Below are 16,391 nucleotides of genomic sequence, written 5' to 3'. Positions count from 1 at the left end.
TTGTTCATATTTCCTGTTTGAAAGAAATCCGTTAAAAACACAAAATGATCCTAAAATGTTGATCCCCCCCCAAAAAAACACACAAAAAGTTGCAAAATCAACTCAAAACTTATAAACCTAACACTATCCAAAAGAGAAAAATGACAAAGACACTAAATGCCCAGAGTATCAAAAAACAGAAACAAATTTCCACGTTCCGTCCATGGCTTTGATAGGAATTAAACTAACCAATAGTAAATACAAATTCACAATAGAGCAACACTTTTGTTGCTGCCATCAAATTCAGAATTTTCCATGAAATTATAAAATGTCTCAGTTTTAAGATCTGATATGTTGTTTATGTTTTATTGTGAATAAAATATGGGTTAATGACATTAGGAAATCATTGCATTCTGTTTTTGCATTCTGTTTTTATGTAATATCAAAAACCTTTTTCATTTTAATACATGAAATTACATCTTCAATGTATGACTTTTAAAGTATTTCCATTGTAGCATTAGTACTTAAATAATTACTGAATACTGCACCCACCATAAAAACATTTAGTGGTCCAATTTTCCTTGATGTTGGACTTTAATGTGCACTTCTTCTATAAAGAAATACATCATCAAATGAGCTCAAACCAACTGAAATCCAGTCAGTTGTCAACTTGTCCCAGGTTGGTCTTTAAATCCAACCCAGAGTCTAATAAAAACAGATTAAAAAGTGATGTTGGATTTTTGTGATTTAACACTAGAGGGCAGTCTTTTATTAGAGGACTGACAACATAAGAAACATAAGTCTTTGTCAAAACCTTTATCCTGATCAGACTCATAAGGGAGCTGGAGCCTATCCCAAGTGTTATTACTGCAGGTGAGAGGTGAGTTAAAGCCTGGAAAGGTCTCCAGTTTATCACTGAGCCACATGCATTTATACACCTATGGGAAATTTAGAGTCACATATCAACCTAACATGCATGTGTTTGTCACAAAGGCTCGACGTACAGAAGGACCATGCAAACTCATACATGGAGAGTTCACAGCTAGCAGGTGTAATCAATCCATGGACCTTCTGAGGCAGCAGCACTAACCTCCCCACCTGCCCTAAATTCTTTGTTACGATTTTAATTTCAACGGCTGTATGACCGTTAGCACTGTTACGTGTGCTTTTCTACATAAAAATAAGTTAAAATAAATAAGAAAAATAAGAACAAAGAGTGAAACACGAACACATTACTAAGTATTTGTTCACTGTTTCATTCTTTACATGCTGCTTTGTGTCTGATAAAAAAAACATCATCAGGATAAACATGGGATGGCTTGTATTCCTGTTCCTGCTTCATGTGTCCTCAACGGTGACCTTGCTCACTCCCATGCTCCTGTTAATCTGACTTCTAATTGGCTAACTAGAGTGGATAAAGCAAAGGCCAGGAATAGGCCTACATCACACAGACAGAAATCTGTGTGTGTGTGTTAGACAGAGCTTAGTACAACATTAATAATCTAGATAATAATACTCTAGTATTTAATAGCTTTCTCTATCCATGAATGCATGAGAGGAAAATGCTTACATGAAAAAAACAAGTCGAATCAAATCTCAGTTTTTTAGAAGGCATGAAGTCAAGTGGAAAAAGGAGAGTTTTGACCATCAGACTAGACGGTCTGACCGGTATAGAACCTGGGCTGTAGTTGTACAGTTTCTTCTACCTCAGCTGCTGAAGCTTGTAACTCTTTCTTCAGAGGAGGTGTTTTGGTGTTCACCCTCACTAGTCTCCTTCTTCCACTGTCTATCAGTTTTACATGTGTCATATCCCCTTAGTTTTTCAACAATTAATTTACTCCAAGAGGAATTTAATTACAAGGAAATATTTTTGTATCCAATAATCTTTTCACAGAGTTGACTGGAGTGTTCTTTAGTCTTCATGTTGTAGACTTTGTCCAGGATACTCATTCAGCAGTAACTGAACCAGATCCAGGTGTATTTATATTACAATGCTTTAAGCACATTCAATTACCTCAGCTGATCTCCATTTAATTAATGTGTGACTTTGAATATATTGAGCTCTATTAAAGTAATTCACCTAAATTATCGCTGCTGTAGCCCGTTGGTTTGCAATAACTTATTTGTGGTTTAATAATTTTAATAGTAACTTAAGAATTCCTACTTTTTCATAAAACCAATTTTGTTTATCTTGTATCCATTTGATATTAATTAATTTTCTTTCAAAAAAAGTAAAAATTGTTGTTATATGCTGCTAAATGTATAAAAGGGGCCTGAAACTCTATTACACAAGGAGGAAGCAAAAGATCAGATCATTGCAGAAATCCTGCCAAGTTCTATAGGCTCCAAGCTCATGTCAGATGGACTGAAAGACGGTGAGAACATGTTCTGTGGTCTGACGAGTCAACAAGTTTTCAGAGGAGGTGCATTAAGGGACTGTAGTTCAGGAGGCAGAACAGTCCTCCATCAATCCCGGGTTATTTGTTTGACTGGTTGTGTCCTTGACCAAGACACTGAAATCCAATTTAGTTTCTCCTCCCATGTTGGTGTGTGAGTGTGTGACTGTGAATGTGTTTGTGTGAATGAGAAGATGTGAACAGTGCTTTGGGTATTGATAAGGTAGAAAAGTGCTTTATAGGTTTAGAACATTTAAAGTACTTAAGAAACAAAGGTTTTTTTTTATCTGCGTCTTTTAAGCATCCCAACTTTTTTCAACTGCACTGCCAACCCTCCCCAAGGCAGTGATGATGTGGATTTAACTTGCCTGAATGAACTTGTTGGAGGCCCGGAAAAGTTTTAATAATGAATTTCACAACTTGATTCAATAACTTGAATATTTTCATCTGAACTTGTAAACTGCACGGTAATAATTAGAATTACACATTGTGTTGCGTCATTACATGTGAGCTGTCTTTGGTGTCTATGAACAACAATTTCTTTAAAATGCAATAAGCTCTTGTTGCTATTTTAATATTGGTCTTGGGTGAAAGTTATGTCAGTTTTAAAAAAGGAAGGTGAATTCATCACATAAGTTCATTATCTCATACTCCATGAAACATCAAAGTCTTCAGTTTTCCCAGCACTCTGTGGTTACCACTGCTGCCTCACAGCAAGTTCGAATCCACCAGCCAACTGAAGCCTTTCTTCGTGGAGTTTCCATGTTTTCCTTGGGTGTTTCCGCCCACAGTCCAAACCCATGATGTGTGGTTGATTGGTGACTCTAAATTGCCCATAGGTGTGAATATGAGTGTGACTGGTTGTCTGTCTGTGTATGTCTCTCTGTGTTGGCCCTGAGACAGACTAGAGACCTGTTCAGGACCCCATCTCTCACCCTAGTGACCCTGTGTTGTGGAGCTAATCCAAGCGTTTCCTGGTTAAAACAAAGGGGAGAACATAAAGCTTTATGTCCCGTAAACTTGGGTTTAGTAAATGAGCCCAAAAGTTGGTTAAAATAACACTTGTCCCCTAACAAGTTTAAAGTTTTGTTTGTTGGTTAAGTGGCAAATGACTCTGTGTGTGCGCGTGCGTGCGTGCGTGCATGTGGGTGCGTGCTTTCCTGTGTGTGTTTGTGTGTGTGTGTGTGTGTGTGTGTGTGTGGCCGCTGACCGAGCATGTGCAGAGCATCAAACAGATTAGCGGTGTGTGTGCGTCTCCGCGCAGCGCGTCCTCCGCTGGAATAATCTGGAGAAGCTTCCACTTTAATCATGATGGAAGCAGCATTTGTGGGGAAGTGTTCAGTTTTCAAACAGGCGCTTGATCATCCGTGTGACGAGGGCGGGACTTAACTGCGTATCAGGATCGTCTCCCATCAGTTATGAACGTAGGACTGGAGCCTCAAAGCCTTACTATTAAAGACTTACTGTGACTTCACCCAAAGACAGAGATATATTTTTTTAAAGTCCAGGTAATGGCAGGGACGATGAAGCTGGATGATGGACCATGATGATTTATACTGAACAATGTGGGCACATTTCAAGTGGCCTCATCACAGATAACCCAGAATACGTGTGTTCACTTTGCTATAGACTTGACTATTAAAAGTCATCTTAAACTGAAATTTCTTCAGGAATCACTTGGCGGGGAGTCAAATGGCAGAGGAATATGAGCTGTCCAGTGCTTGCGAAGTGATTAAAGGTAAGTTACCCCGGGATTTGTGGCATACATCATGAATCGGGTGAAAACGAGTTTAATAACTTTATACACAGCTGTCGGACATAACCACTTTATGTGCTGACATATATTTCATCTATATTACTAAATCAGCAATCGTTAGTTTATTTGTTTTTTTCAAAGGAATTCATATGTAAAAAGTAAACTAGTGTAGTGGAGTAAAAGTAACATTTAATGGCAATAATCCAGCAATGTACAAGTAACTTAAAAATTATACTGTATAGTATTTGAGTAATTTAAGTTTATTTAATTACTTACTGCTCCTTCAAATTGAAGGAAGAAGTGAAAGATTCTGCGCAAGCGGAGACATTATTAGGACATTATTTCCCGAACATGGTTTGCTGCTCCAGCACAGGTGGTGATCCGCAATTCACGGAGATAATCAAACCACATTAAAGCGCTCATTGCTATAATTTGGGAAACTCATGTTTTACAATGCACTACTGACCTCCAGAGATCCCCTCAGAGAAGAGGCTCCTCACAACTTCAGAACTTGCCTGAGAATTTTCTGGTTGTAGGTTTTCTTAAGAACTGTATTAATCCCATAGTCTGTGGGGGGACCAAGCAGAGAAGCCCATGAAGACCCCAAGTAGCCAGAAGGGGCCACACCTTAGAGGGAATTTGGGGCAGTGGTGGTGCAGTATATATTATTTTCATTGGAGGGTTAAGGGGGTTCATGGTTGTCACTGCAACATGTGCAACTGTTAGTGGCCAACTTCTGTTTCCAAATTATGTTGGGATAATTTGCCTTATTTCCCTTTTCTGACCCTACACCTCTGTCACGGTTACAATGAAAAAAACTGCTAATATGTTGATCACTAATTCAAAGGTCTTTTCGTGCCTTCATCTTGTCAAAATATACACAAAAGTTGGCAAATAAAGGTTTTGAAAATGCAACTTGTTTGGCTTGTTTAAGGTTCATCATAGACTAAAAACTCCTACTGTGAAATATTTAAATAAAACACAACATATTTAATATAACAGATTACAGAGGCACTTTACTGTAAGTATCTCTTAATATAGAATTACATAACTTCTACTAACACATAGCACATTGTTAGGAACTACATCTGATATGCCAGATTGGGTTCATTGCTTTAGCCAACAGTTCTAAAGTCATTCTAGCATTTTTACAGCAAATAAGTTATTTATAATCAGACTGTGGTTCAGATGCTGAGCAGCCCTTAAAACCCTGTAGACACGAGCCATTCAAAACCTGCCAAAGTGAAAGTTGATCTCACTATAAAGGGTTTATTGGTATAATTTTGTATGGTTTTATAAGTGATTCCATTTTGGAGCAGCAACAGTTTGATCCCTGTGCTGGGATCATTATGTATTAATGGGGTTAAGTAACAGTTAGTGTGCTTTAAGGTGAGGAGCTTTGGGAACATGTTCTCTTGGCACTTCTATTCACACAGAGCTGGATTAAACAGGCATTACTCTGTCAAAGTGGGATTTCTATCAAAGGTCCTTGAGGAGGCAGTGGAAATGTCCAGGATTGACAAGTTCAAACATCTGTATCAGCGTCTCTTTTCTGTAAGATGTAGCAAAAATGATCTCTGATGCAACTGAACTCATAACAGTATCAGCAGTGCAGTGATATCTGTCTCTATTTCTGTCTGTGTTTGTGTGTGTGCCACAGACCGACTGTACTTTGCCACTCTGCCTGTCAAACCAAAGAACACGGCCAGCACACACTACTTCAGCACAGATGAGGAGTTTGTATATGAGAGGTAAGACTCTGGGACAAGATGTGTGGCTCAGTTAGTCCATACACTCTATATAGACGCCTACAGGTAGGTTCAGTCCAGCTTGCTTGTAATAATTAATAAATTTAAATTTAAACCGTTTGTTTTAATCAAATTGTATTTACTCAAAAATGTGCACACAATGTAAAATGTAAATTGAAAGAGAAACCAATTGTTTACAAATTATTTGAAACCCATTTAACTTTAAATAGTCCAAAGAAACACATCATACGTTGACTTTAGGAACAGTTGTTTGTTCATTTGAGTTTGATGCCAATAACACAATTTAAAAGATCTGGAACTGGAGACACACAGGACTTAAACTGATAAAGTAATGTGTGTAAAGCGAAAAAAAAAAAAAACATCTGGTGAAACATCTGAATATTTTAAGTTAATGAAATGTGCAACTTCACTGTTTCATTGGTATAAAGAGAGCATCTCACAGAAGCTGACTCTTTCTGGTGGGAAGAGGTTCATCACTCATTTTCAACATAATAGGAAAAAGTTTCTCACTTTAACATAGAAAATGGGAATTTCATAATGTATAGCTCCTAATATCATTAAAACATTCAGAGAATCCAGAAAAATGTGAGTTTGTTAAAAATAAGCAAATATCAAAAACTGACTGAATTTTAATTGAGATGTTACATAGTGTCCAACATTTCTGGCAGTAGGGTTTGTGTGAGTGAGCTTTGTAATAATGCGGTAGTTTGTGTAAACAGCCTAAAATTAACATTAGAATGTGGTGCAAAAACGTCACTTCTGCCCTGAACAATTACGTCACTGCTCAGTAGTTGTGCCTGATGTAACAAGTCAGTTCGAGAGGATGAACAGCCACACAATCATCCCAGGGATTAACTAACTTGCTGCTAGCGAACAGGATCAAGCTCACATCAAGAACACACACTGTTCAGATAGCAGAGCCAGTCGGGTAAAAAGAATATTTTGGTGTGTATATAAATTCAGGACAAAGAGTTAATGGGTCAGTGCACACTAATTATAAAATATATTTTATTACTTAACCCACACTATTTACTTTTTATTTTTTTATTTTATTTTTTTTATTTTTCGCAGTGGCTGTAGGAGAATCTCTACCTCAGTGCATAAATCCTAACAAAAAAAAGAATTGACTTATATAATAAAATTACCAAAAAGTATACTCAATACGCATAATGGCTCAATTAACATGAATCAATATTACTGTATAATATTATTTGAACTATAGTTCCTGATGCTGTGATGCTGTACTTTATGTGATCTAGGCCTGTACAGAGAACTGGTGGTGGTGTTGTTACACGTGCAGGATGATGTCAAACAGTCTATGCTAGAGGATCCCATAGGTGCTGAAGTTCTTTATTAAGACGCTTCACATTTTATCTGAAAGGCCTCTTTATAAATTCTATGGTGTCACTGATACTGTGTGCTGGTCACGTCTGTGTTGTTGTTTCACCCTGTATTTGTGTGTGTTGCATTAGATACAGGTGAACGACGGTGAAACTGCCTCAGGAGTAACAGGTTGTGTTTAGGCCCTGTCCTCTAATGTAACCCCTCCTCTACAACGTGGCCATAGCAAGTCACAGTCAAGGATGGCCTTTTTGTTTTGCAGTGACATGTTGGTATTGAGATGGTGGAGCCAAAACAGGGAGACTCTTGAGGGCCAGCATGAGGTGCAGCTCGGGAGTAGGCAAAGGTAATTGGGTTAGAGTAAGACTGAGGGCAGAATAAGCACAGTATGTTTGAGTCAGATTCATGGGGTTGTTTCTCCTCCAGTGTATGAGGGACAGTTTCCAAAGAACAACAACCCCAGCAACCCTAGTGGTACAAAAAATGAAGTCACCTTCTCCCCCAACACCCAGAAACAGTCATGGCCAGCTGTGAGACCACCTCTGCTTCGATTCGGTACCTTTCATACACAGCAGAGTAACAGAGGCTGTCACTCCCAGCCAGTCAGTTAGAGCTGATGAAGCCTTTCAGCCAAGAGGTGAACTGTGTGCACGTCCATCTGGCTCTGCAGAGAATCATCACGTGGATGGCTGAGAATCTTCGCATGCTGTTTGCAGTGACCCCCTGCAACAAAGTATGTTGCAATACTACAGTCTGTTAAAGACTCTAGTACAGGGGTCACCAACATAGTGCCCGTGTTAGCTCACCATGTCTCCATCCTTTGCTGGTTTGGGGTTTGTGACAAAATCTACAAATCGCAAATGTTTGAATTCATCTTATTTGCTGCTAAACCATTTGTAAACAACAGATGAAGCTTTTTTTATTTTAACAGGACGAACTCTTTCACTATAGTCTTTTTGTTCGTAGGCTCATGTTAGATGCCTACACTACAGCATGTACATGCAAATTGTCAATATCATGATATAACAAATATTTTTCATCATGATATTTGATCGACAATATGGCGAAGCTAGTCTTGATTACAAATTATTATACATATGATACATATTAAGGATCAGATGCTTGAAAAGCAAATCATTAGTTATGAACGTTTATAAAATGAATTTAATTTAAATATTATTGTTATAAAAATTAATTATTATCAGGAAATAAAGAAATGAGTGGAGACACATACTGTATAGAAGCAGATTTTTCACAGGATGAGTGTGATTACCGGGTTGCTTGGACACACCCTCTGAATGACGCAGGAGCATCATCCTGTGTGTGTCACTGCTCACACTCAAGTACAGGAGGCCAAGACAAAAGCCCAGTCATGGTTAATCCCCCTCCCTCCCCACTGTTCTTTATCCTCCTTATTTTCGTCCCTCTTTTACCCATTTGTTGATGTTACCCAGATGCTGATATCATAGTTCACACCTTTGTTAGAAGAAATAATTTTTTTGTTTGTTTGTTTTAATGAGAAGTCAGGGAATGAACCTTGTGTGGCTATCAAGGGAAATTCTGGATGCTTATTAAGGCCAGCCATACATGATAGACCAGGGGTCATGATCACTGTGTAAGATATAGGTCAAGATGGGATGAGGCTGGGCTCTCATGGCAAAGCAGGATTTAGGACAAACATGGGATGATGCTACTAAGTCTGGACAATCCACGTGTGCTTGTAATGTACACAGTGCACAGTGACTGATGAGGTACTTTAGTCTTTAGCACGAACCAAAACAGAAAATATTGCATTATACAAATGGTAAATTATAAGCTTTTGTTTTGTTATAAGATTTAGTTATAAATAAAAAAATATATATAAATATATGAGGACATTATGGATTTGGATTGAAAAATAGGAGCATTGTGAGGATCAGCTGTAGCTGGCAGCAGACGTGTGCCAGTGCTTATATCATGCATTAATATATTAGGATGCCAGATACTGTAAAATAAAAAAAAGATTAATGTAAATCAGGTTTGCAGCCCAAGAGCTGGCAACAAATTCCATGTCCATTTCTTCCTGTGGTACAGTTTCTTAATACTGTAATGTGTGTACGTATGTGTGTGTTGATGAAGCTATAGAGCAGTTTAGCCCAAAGCATGAGTGAAATCCAGGATTTTAACAGGTACTTTAACCTTAATGTGATTCAGTGTCTCTTTGCTTTTTAGCTACAGCAGATTAATTACCAGATTATGTCAGGAAATGTGCTCCTCTGACAGTGGGAGCGAACTACATGCTAGGATGAGGTATTTGTATCTTGCACAATAAAGAAAAGTTGACAACTTGCAGCCAATATTAAAAATTTGATCATCTCCAAACTGGATCTAAAATTAAATGTGCAGTATTTGATCCTGCTAACCCAAAGAAATCTGATTTGTGTGACGCAGCTTCTACGCTGACTTCGGTCCTCTCAACTTGGCCATGTTGTACAGATACTGCTGCAAAATCAACAAGAAACTCAAGGTAACACTCACTCAGTGCTCAGTGCTCAGTGCTTTGGGGGCAGTCTGATATTAATAACAGTGAAGTAGTGATGTGTACTCAGCGCTGCTGTTACTGACTGACCTCAGTATTTTCACTTCAGTCCTTCTCAGTGTCCAGGAAGAAACTTGTCCACTACACTGGTTATGATCAGAAGAAAAGGGCCAATGCTGCTCTCCTCATCGGTGCCTACGCTGTAAATATCGCTTTATGTATCCATCACTTCATAATTGCATCCACCTACAGTATAGGTGTCGGTTAAGCATGTCGTTTATTTACAGTACAACCTTCTCTCTGTAGGTAATGCATTTAAAAAGGAGTCCAGAAGAAGCCTACAGGACTCTGATCTCAGGAAACAACACAGGTTACCTGGCATTCAGGTACACACATACACACACACACACACACACACACACATACACATTCTTGTAAATGTTTGTAAAGTGACGTCTTCCAGTAATACTAGGTTTTTTAGTAGGCCAGAAGCACATTAACAGATTGACTGACAGTTCACATCCTTGACCTCTTCTGATTGGTTACAAAATCATGAGAAAGGAAATGTCTCAGCAAATGTCTCAGCACTGGGATACAGTATTTTAACTAAAATATACTTAGAAAAATGGAGAGCTAATCTTCAATGCCCGGCAAATTTAAATATTAATATACCTATATATTTATTCCTCGATGACCATCTGTTGGACAAGTTTGAGTATGTAGGCAAATACATATTTTAGTGTGTGTGTGTGTGTGTCCCACAGGGATGCAGCAGTGGGAGAGTGCTCCTTCAACCTCACTGTGCTTGACTGTTTACGAGGACTACGCAAGGTAAACATCTGGATACAGAGGGTTAATATATGTAGTACTCGACAAACTCTGCCCCATACACAGACTCTGTAAGAGCCGTTTGGAGAGTGTGCACATTTTTACAGCTGATACAGAATGAAAAAACTACTGTTGTCCTGAAAAAAATAATATGTAGTCCCACTGGAGGGCAAAGGTCACCTACTTTGTTGTTCACGATTACATAATCATTCTTAATCCTCCACTGTTATGAAAGTTTGGAGAGAAAAAACAAAAACAGAGGTCATGAAGACAGAACTTGCATCACAGTGCCAGATTTTAGAGTTCAAGAAGCTGCCCTGTCTCTCTCCATCTCTCCTCCAGGCATTACAGCATGGCTTCCTTGACTTTGAAGACTTTGATGTTGAGGAATATGAATATTATGAGGTGAGTATATCAACTGAAATGAAAACGTTTAATTCACTGTATGGATAGATATAGGATGATAGTATTATTCTACTGTGTGTGTGAAAGCCAAGGAGCACTCAGTATGATGAGTCCTGCCCTTTCTCAGAATATCAGTGGAGAAATTGGAGGAAGGTACAGTAGTTTTGCTTGAATTCACTAAAATAGACACAGCCAACCCCCCTAACAACCAGACAGCTGAGACGGCATTTGGAACAGGAGGAAAACCACATCAACTCCAGCTTTCCACAGAAGAAGAAATGAAACTTTTTGACTGACTCTTGTCAGTATAAATTCACATCCATTGATTGCATCATTTTTCTTTTTTAAGTGGAAGGTACCAACACTCTGAGCTATTTCTGTCTAATTCTACCCCAGCCTAAACTAAAGGGACATGATTCAGTTCTGCGAGTTTATATATTTAGACAATACAAAAAGATGGGGAGAAGAAAAACATCAAAGAAAACATTGCTTGAGATGATCGATCAGGAAGAATGGGATCAATTGAGTAAATCCAAGTGTGATGAGCTTGTAAAGACTCAACCAAGATGATGTCTAAGTACTGACCTGAAGGATTTTGATTGTGATTACTTCTGTACTTTGTACAGTTGGATTGTAATATTTTACACAAAGTAAACACAGTTGGAGTTTCTGTCACACACTGCATCTTCTTCTCTCCTTTCTGTGTCATTAGTGTGTAGAAAATGGGGACATGAACTGGATCATTCCAGGAAAAATCCTTGCGTTCAGCAGTCCCCACCCTCGCAGTAAGATAGAAAACGGTGAGTAGGTCAAATGGATCCACAATTTACATTTTTACCCCAAAATATTACAACCCTAATTAGCACTACTCTTACTAAATGCTGACAAAGCACTGTGATTCTTTATTGCTTTTCCAGGTTACCCCTTCCATGCACCAGAAGCCTACTTTGCATACTTTCGCCAAAATAACATCAGAGCCGTGGTCCGTTTGAACAGGAAGCTGTATGAGGGCCGGCGCTTTGAGGATGCGGGGTTTGAGCACCATGATCTTTTCTTCCTGGATGGTACGACACCATCTGATCTCATCATCAGGCGCTTCCTGCATGTGTGCGAAAGTACAGAAGGAGCTGTGGCTGTGCACTGTAAAGGTGGGAAGAGACTGTGTAGTGAAAGTCAGGTTTTTCGTCATTTGTCTGCAGCTTGTCTTTAAACCCTCCCTCCAATCACAGCTGGCCTGGGCAGAACGGGCACTCTGATTGGCTGCTACCTGATGAAGCACTACCGATTTACTGCAGCTGAAGCCATTGCATGGATCCGAATTTGTCGGCCCGGATCAATCATTGGTCCTCAACAGAACTTCTTAGAGGAGTGAGTCTCAGGCTTCTAATTCTTATATTGTTTTACATATCTCTTGAAAAGTTTTAACCACGAATGAATGTTTGCTACTAAAAGGAGTTCTAAAGTCTCATACCAAAAACATTTAAAAGATCAGTGACCTTCAGTAACCAATTGTCTCAGAAACTAGGGAGCCTTAAAGAACAGGAAAAAAAGTAGGTACAGTATGTGTGATCGGGATTTATGTCATTATCACTAACCAATGAGCAGGAGACATGATAAGACTGTTCACTGTAGTATTTTGATTTAATGACATCAGCAGCCTTATTAAAAGGAGCATTTCTGCCTGATCCATTTCAACCAAATAATTTCCAAAATGTGACGAAGGGGGGATTTTTCCAGATCAGTGGTGGATTCATGAGGTGATCTAGAGAATTTGGCAGCAATTGAGTTTTTAATAGGACCTGAATCCAGGAGGTAGGAAGGCAGTTAAAACAAAACAAAACAAATTATTAACAAAATGCTAAACCGTCAAACAGGCAGCAAAAAAGGCAGTGAGGAGTATACATTTTGTTGGAAACTTCACTCCACTATAGTTCAGAGGGAAATGTTGTACTCAGGAGAGTCCAACTAAAGTAGCTCCTGAGAACATTTACATGAACTGAAACATTATTCAAATACGGTAATTAATTTTAAAAATTATTTTAGGCTTTTATATTCAGTTCAAATATTACTCCAAGAGCAAAATCTGGATGGGTGTGGATCAGCCAGTCCAAACTTGGCCTAGACTTGGACATTCTCAGCCTGTAAGGAGCACTATGAGGGCTATAACTGGTATTAAGTATTAAGTGTTGTCTTAAAAACAAATGAGACAAGTGTTGGGTCTTATTTCATCTTTTTCCAAAAACTGTCTTTTAATTTGAGGATTTGTGTTGTTCTAACCAAATGATAGAGGGGAAAATTCTACATTTCTTTCTACCTTAAATGTTCGATAGGCTCAGTCCTCAGTACTTTATAATCTGCTCTGTATGTATGTGTGTGTGTGTGTGTGTGTGTGTGTGTGTGTGTGTTTGTGTTTATGTGTGTATGTGTAGCAAACAGTACAGTCTGTGGGTCCAGGGTGACATCCATCGCTCCAAACAGAAACTGGTTCAGCAGAGGTTGACTCGGCAGCAGCAGCTACAACAACAACAACAGCGTCAGCAGCAGCAGCTTACAAGCCGCGACTTCGAGGGGAGGAAACAGGAAGCCATGTCCCGCCTACTCTCCAGCATGGATGACCTGTCAATCAACACCTCCCTCTACAAATCATACAGCTTGGAAGAGGTGAGTTATGATTTATTACTACTCCTTAAACATGAGGATTACTATATTAACCTACATTTTATTTATATTTACCCTCACAAACTGGTGACACTCTTTCCCTCTGTTGGTGTGTGTGTGTGTGTGTGTGTGTGTGTGTGTGTGCGCGCAGAATAACTGCAGGGAGAGCAGCTTGTCTCAAGGAGACAAACTGAGAGCACTGAAAGGAAAACGGCCTCCGAAATCATTCTCATCGTCCTCGAGGTAGCTGCTGTGTGTCTCTATGTATGTGTTTGTATAAATCACACTATGAAAACCAAACTATGAATTTAAATTCTAAGACCCTCAGACAGAGATGACTGAACTGACCTACTGGGCAAAGCTCAGGGGCTTATATGTGGGCTGAACCAGCAACTTGACTTTCCAGTCTAGTTTTTAAATTTTTGTTTGAGTTGATTCCTTGGATTCTTCCTCAGGTTGAACCTGTCTAAGGCCTCTCAATGCTCCATCCTTCTGCCCCCTAAGTCCCCTAAAGTCCCCCTCCCCTTCTCCTCCTCTTCGAAGAAGCTGGTTCTAAGTCCCTCCTCCTCCACTACACAAATCAAGAGGTGAGTGTCCATGTTTTAGTCATGGTTTAGTCAAGTGGCTAAATGTGATGCAGTGCACAGATCATGTGACGGTGACATCAATAATGATTATGGGGATAAAGGAGCACCTGTCTAAAAGTACAAACATTCTGAAGCTGATGGCCTCCTCTCTCTTAATGTCTGTGTCTCTCTCCACAGTCCCTTCAGCCTCAGTCTGTTCAGCACCAGACCTGCTATCATTCACTGACTTTACAGCAGTCCACTGTTTCTTGTTCAGCCAGGCCCAGTCTCCACCATGTGTTTGTTTAGACCTTAAACATCTGCCTAGATATTGCAGGGTTTCACTGAAACAGGAGCTTCATACAGTCCACTCAAAGTGAAGACATCTAGTGGATCAGTGCTCACGTTACCATTATGTCTGCATGTCTCTAGTACGTAAACAGATGGATGGTTATGCAATTAGAAGCAACTTTGTAAAAAAGACACAAATGTCACATGCTGCAGCTTTAGCTTGGGCACAGCACTGAACATGCCTTTGCATAACTTGATTGGTATCAGCAGGTTCATTCATGCTTCTGTGTTTTTCCTCATATATGTCAAACAATTTGTATTTCATGAACAAGTTCAGACGAGCACCAGTGGAAGTGCTGACGAGGCAGTCGGTTGTTGTGTGAGTATTGGTGCTTCGTTCCTTCAGCTTTCGCTATATCAAGAATTGTATAGGACAGACACTGGTGCTGGTGCTTAAGATTACTTGAATACTGAAAACTTCTAAGAATCATCAAGATAGGGTTGTGAATTTTCGGAATTTTCAGTACATTTAATGCTTTTTTTATAGATGTACAGTATCTCAAATGTTGTGATAATGGGTGCCCTTACTAAACAACTCTAAAGTTCCAAACCTGAGCCGAACTTAAAGGGAAAGAATGAAAGCATCACTTTCTGAAGGTTGACTCTCCCAACCCTTTTCAGAGGCCCCTATAGTGCTTTTCAACTGACAGACTGACAGGTACTGCATAAAGGCTCATTAATTGTAAATAAATATAAATGATGCCCCTGAACACAAAAAATTTCAAAAATATGGCCACTTTAACAATGATTGACATAGGTTAACATGCTACTACTTCAACCAGCCAGGAAGTAGTAGAGCTGGCAAGTATCAAAGAATGATACTGGGTAGCTTTGGCCTTCCACTACTTTTAGTTTCACACAGATGGTTTTATTTAATTCAGTGAATCAACTCAATCAAATAAATTTATTTAAGGAATCAATTATTCTACATGAAAAGAACAATTATAAATCAAGTATTTTTCAATAGGTTTTAGTGACATACCTATATAGTAATTTTCTACCTTATCGGGAACCACAGTAGTTTACGTTTCTTGTTTGCTCACTCACGAACCAGTGGCGGCAAAGCTACCACCAAGTGCAACTTAGGGTTCACGGTCTGACCCAATCACACCCGTGTTCCAACTTCATGAGTGGTGGGTGACTGCTCTACATAAAAAAGTTGATCACTTTTTTGTTTAATCAAGTAAGGACCACTGAGTACGCACAGTCAAGATCTAATTTATCAAACCAAATAAAGCACAGACGTGTTAGATCTAATGTTAATTACATATTAAAACACTTGTCAGACCATTTTGTTATTTTGGCACAAAGGGAACTTTTTCTTTTTGTGTCTTTATGTATGTTAACCAATTTCCTCGTCTCTGTTTTGTGTTTTATTGTAAAATAAATGCTTACTAATATTGCTGCTGGTGTTTCGGGAATATACTGTGTTGTCTAATGAAATTAGTTTACACAGAATCATTGTGATACACAATTTGAGCAGATATTTTAGTGTTGCAGCAGAGATTAATTTGTAAAATGAAGAATAAAAGGATTGTTATGATCAAAAATAACTCGTTATTTTGATTTTACTTTATTTTACCATTACGCAGCATTTGCATGAATATAATGTTGCATATTAGAACAGAATGGGCGTCCACCTCATGTCTCATCCCCACACACCTACACAGTTACAACTAAGAATCAGTAGCTGGTCAAGCTTTACAGTTGCTGAATCTCATCCACAGGGTCAGAAGACAGTAAATAAAAAGACATTCTAATGTATGTCCTGCTTTTTTGTCACAGGATGAAAAAAAATTGGAAACCCCTGTTTGTCTCATAATT

The 16,391-nt window shown here is 38.9% G+C and overlaps 1 protein-coding gene across 1 annotated transcript; it reads left to right on the top strand.

The window, feature by feature from the left end:
- The first annotated feature begins 3,591 nt into the window (after positions 1 to 3,591).
- cdc14aa (cell division cycle 14Aa) lies at positions 3,592 to 16,088 on the top strand. Its single transcript, XM_067529359.1, has 14 exons — positions 3,592 to 4,113; positions 5,792 to 5,882; positions 9,672 to 9,747; positions 9,869 to 9,961; positions 10,066 to 10,145; positions 10,524 to 10,590; positions 10,930 to 10,992; positions 11,705 to 11,792; positions 11,910 to 12,140; positions 12,222 to 12,360; positions 13,422 to 13,653; positions 13,802 to 13,893; positions 14,106 to 14,237; positions 14,415 to 16,088. The coding sequence occupies exons 1-14, from the start codon at positions 4,068 to 4,070 to the stop codon at positions 14,461 to 14,463; spliced, it is 1,479 nt and encodes a 492-aa protein (XP_067385460.1). The 5' UTR covers positions 3,592 to 4,067; the 3' UTR covers positions 14,464 to 16,088.
- The last annotated feature ends 303 nt before the right edge of the window (positions 16,089 to 16,391 follow it).

The sequence above is a fragment of the Channa argus genome, chromosome 14 (assembly GCF_033026475.1).
Source record: "Channa argus isolate prfri chromosome 14, Channa argus male v1.0, whole genome shotgun sequence".
Taxonomy (NCBI): Eukaryota; Metazoa; Chordata; class Actinopteri; order Anabantiformes; family Channidae; genus Channa; species Channa argus.
This window is presented reverse-complemented; position numbering and strand designations above follow the sequence as displayed.

Excerpts from the sequence above, each read along its gene's own strand:
- cdc14aa (XM_067529359.1), top strand. The coding sequence starts at position 4,068 with ATGGCAGAGGAATATGAGCTGTCCAGTGCTTGCGAAGTGATTAAAG. Across the intron at positions 11,793-11,909 it reads TCGCAGTAAGATAGAAAACG|GTTACCCCTTCCATGCACCA; the intron begins GTGAGTAGGTCA and ends TTGCTTTTCCAG. Across the intron at positions 14,238-14,414 it reads TCCACTACACAAATCAAGAG|TCCCTTCAGCCTCAGTCTGT; the intron begins GTGAGTGTCCAT and ends CTCTCTCCACAG.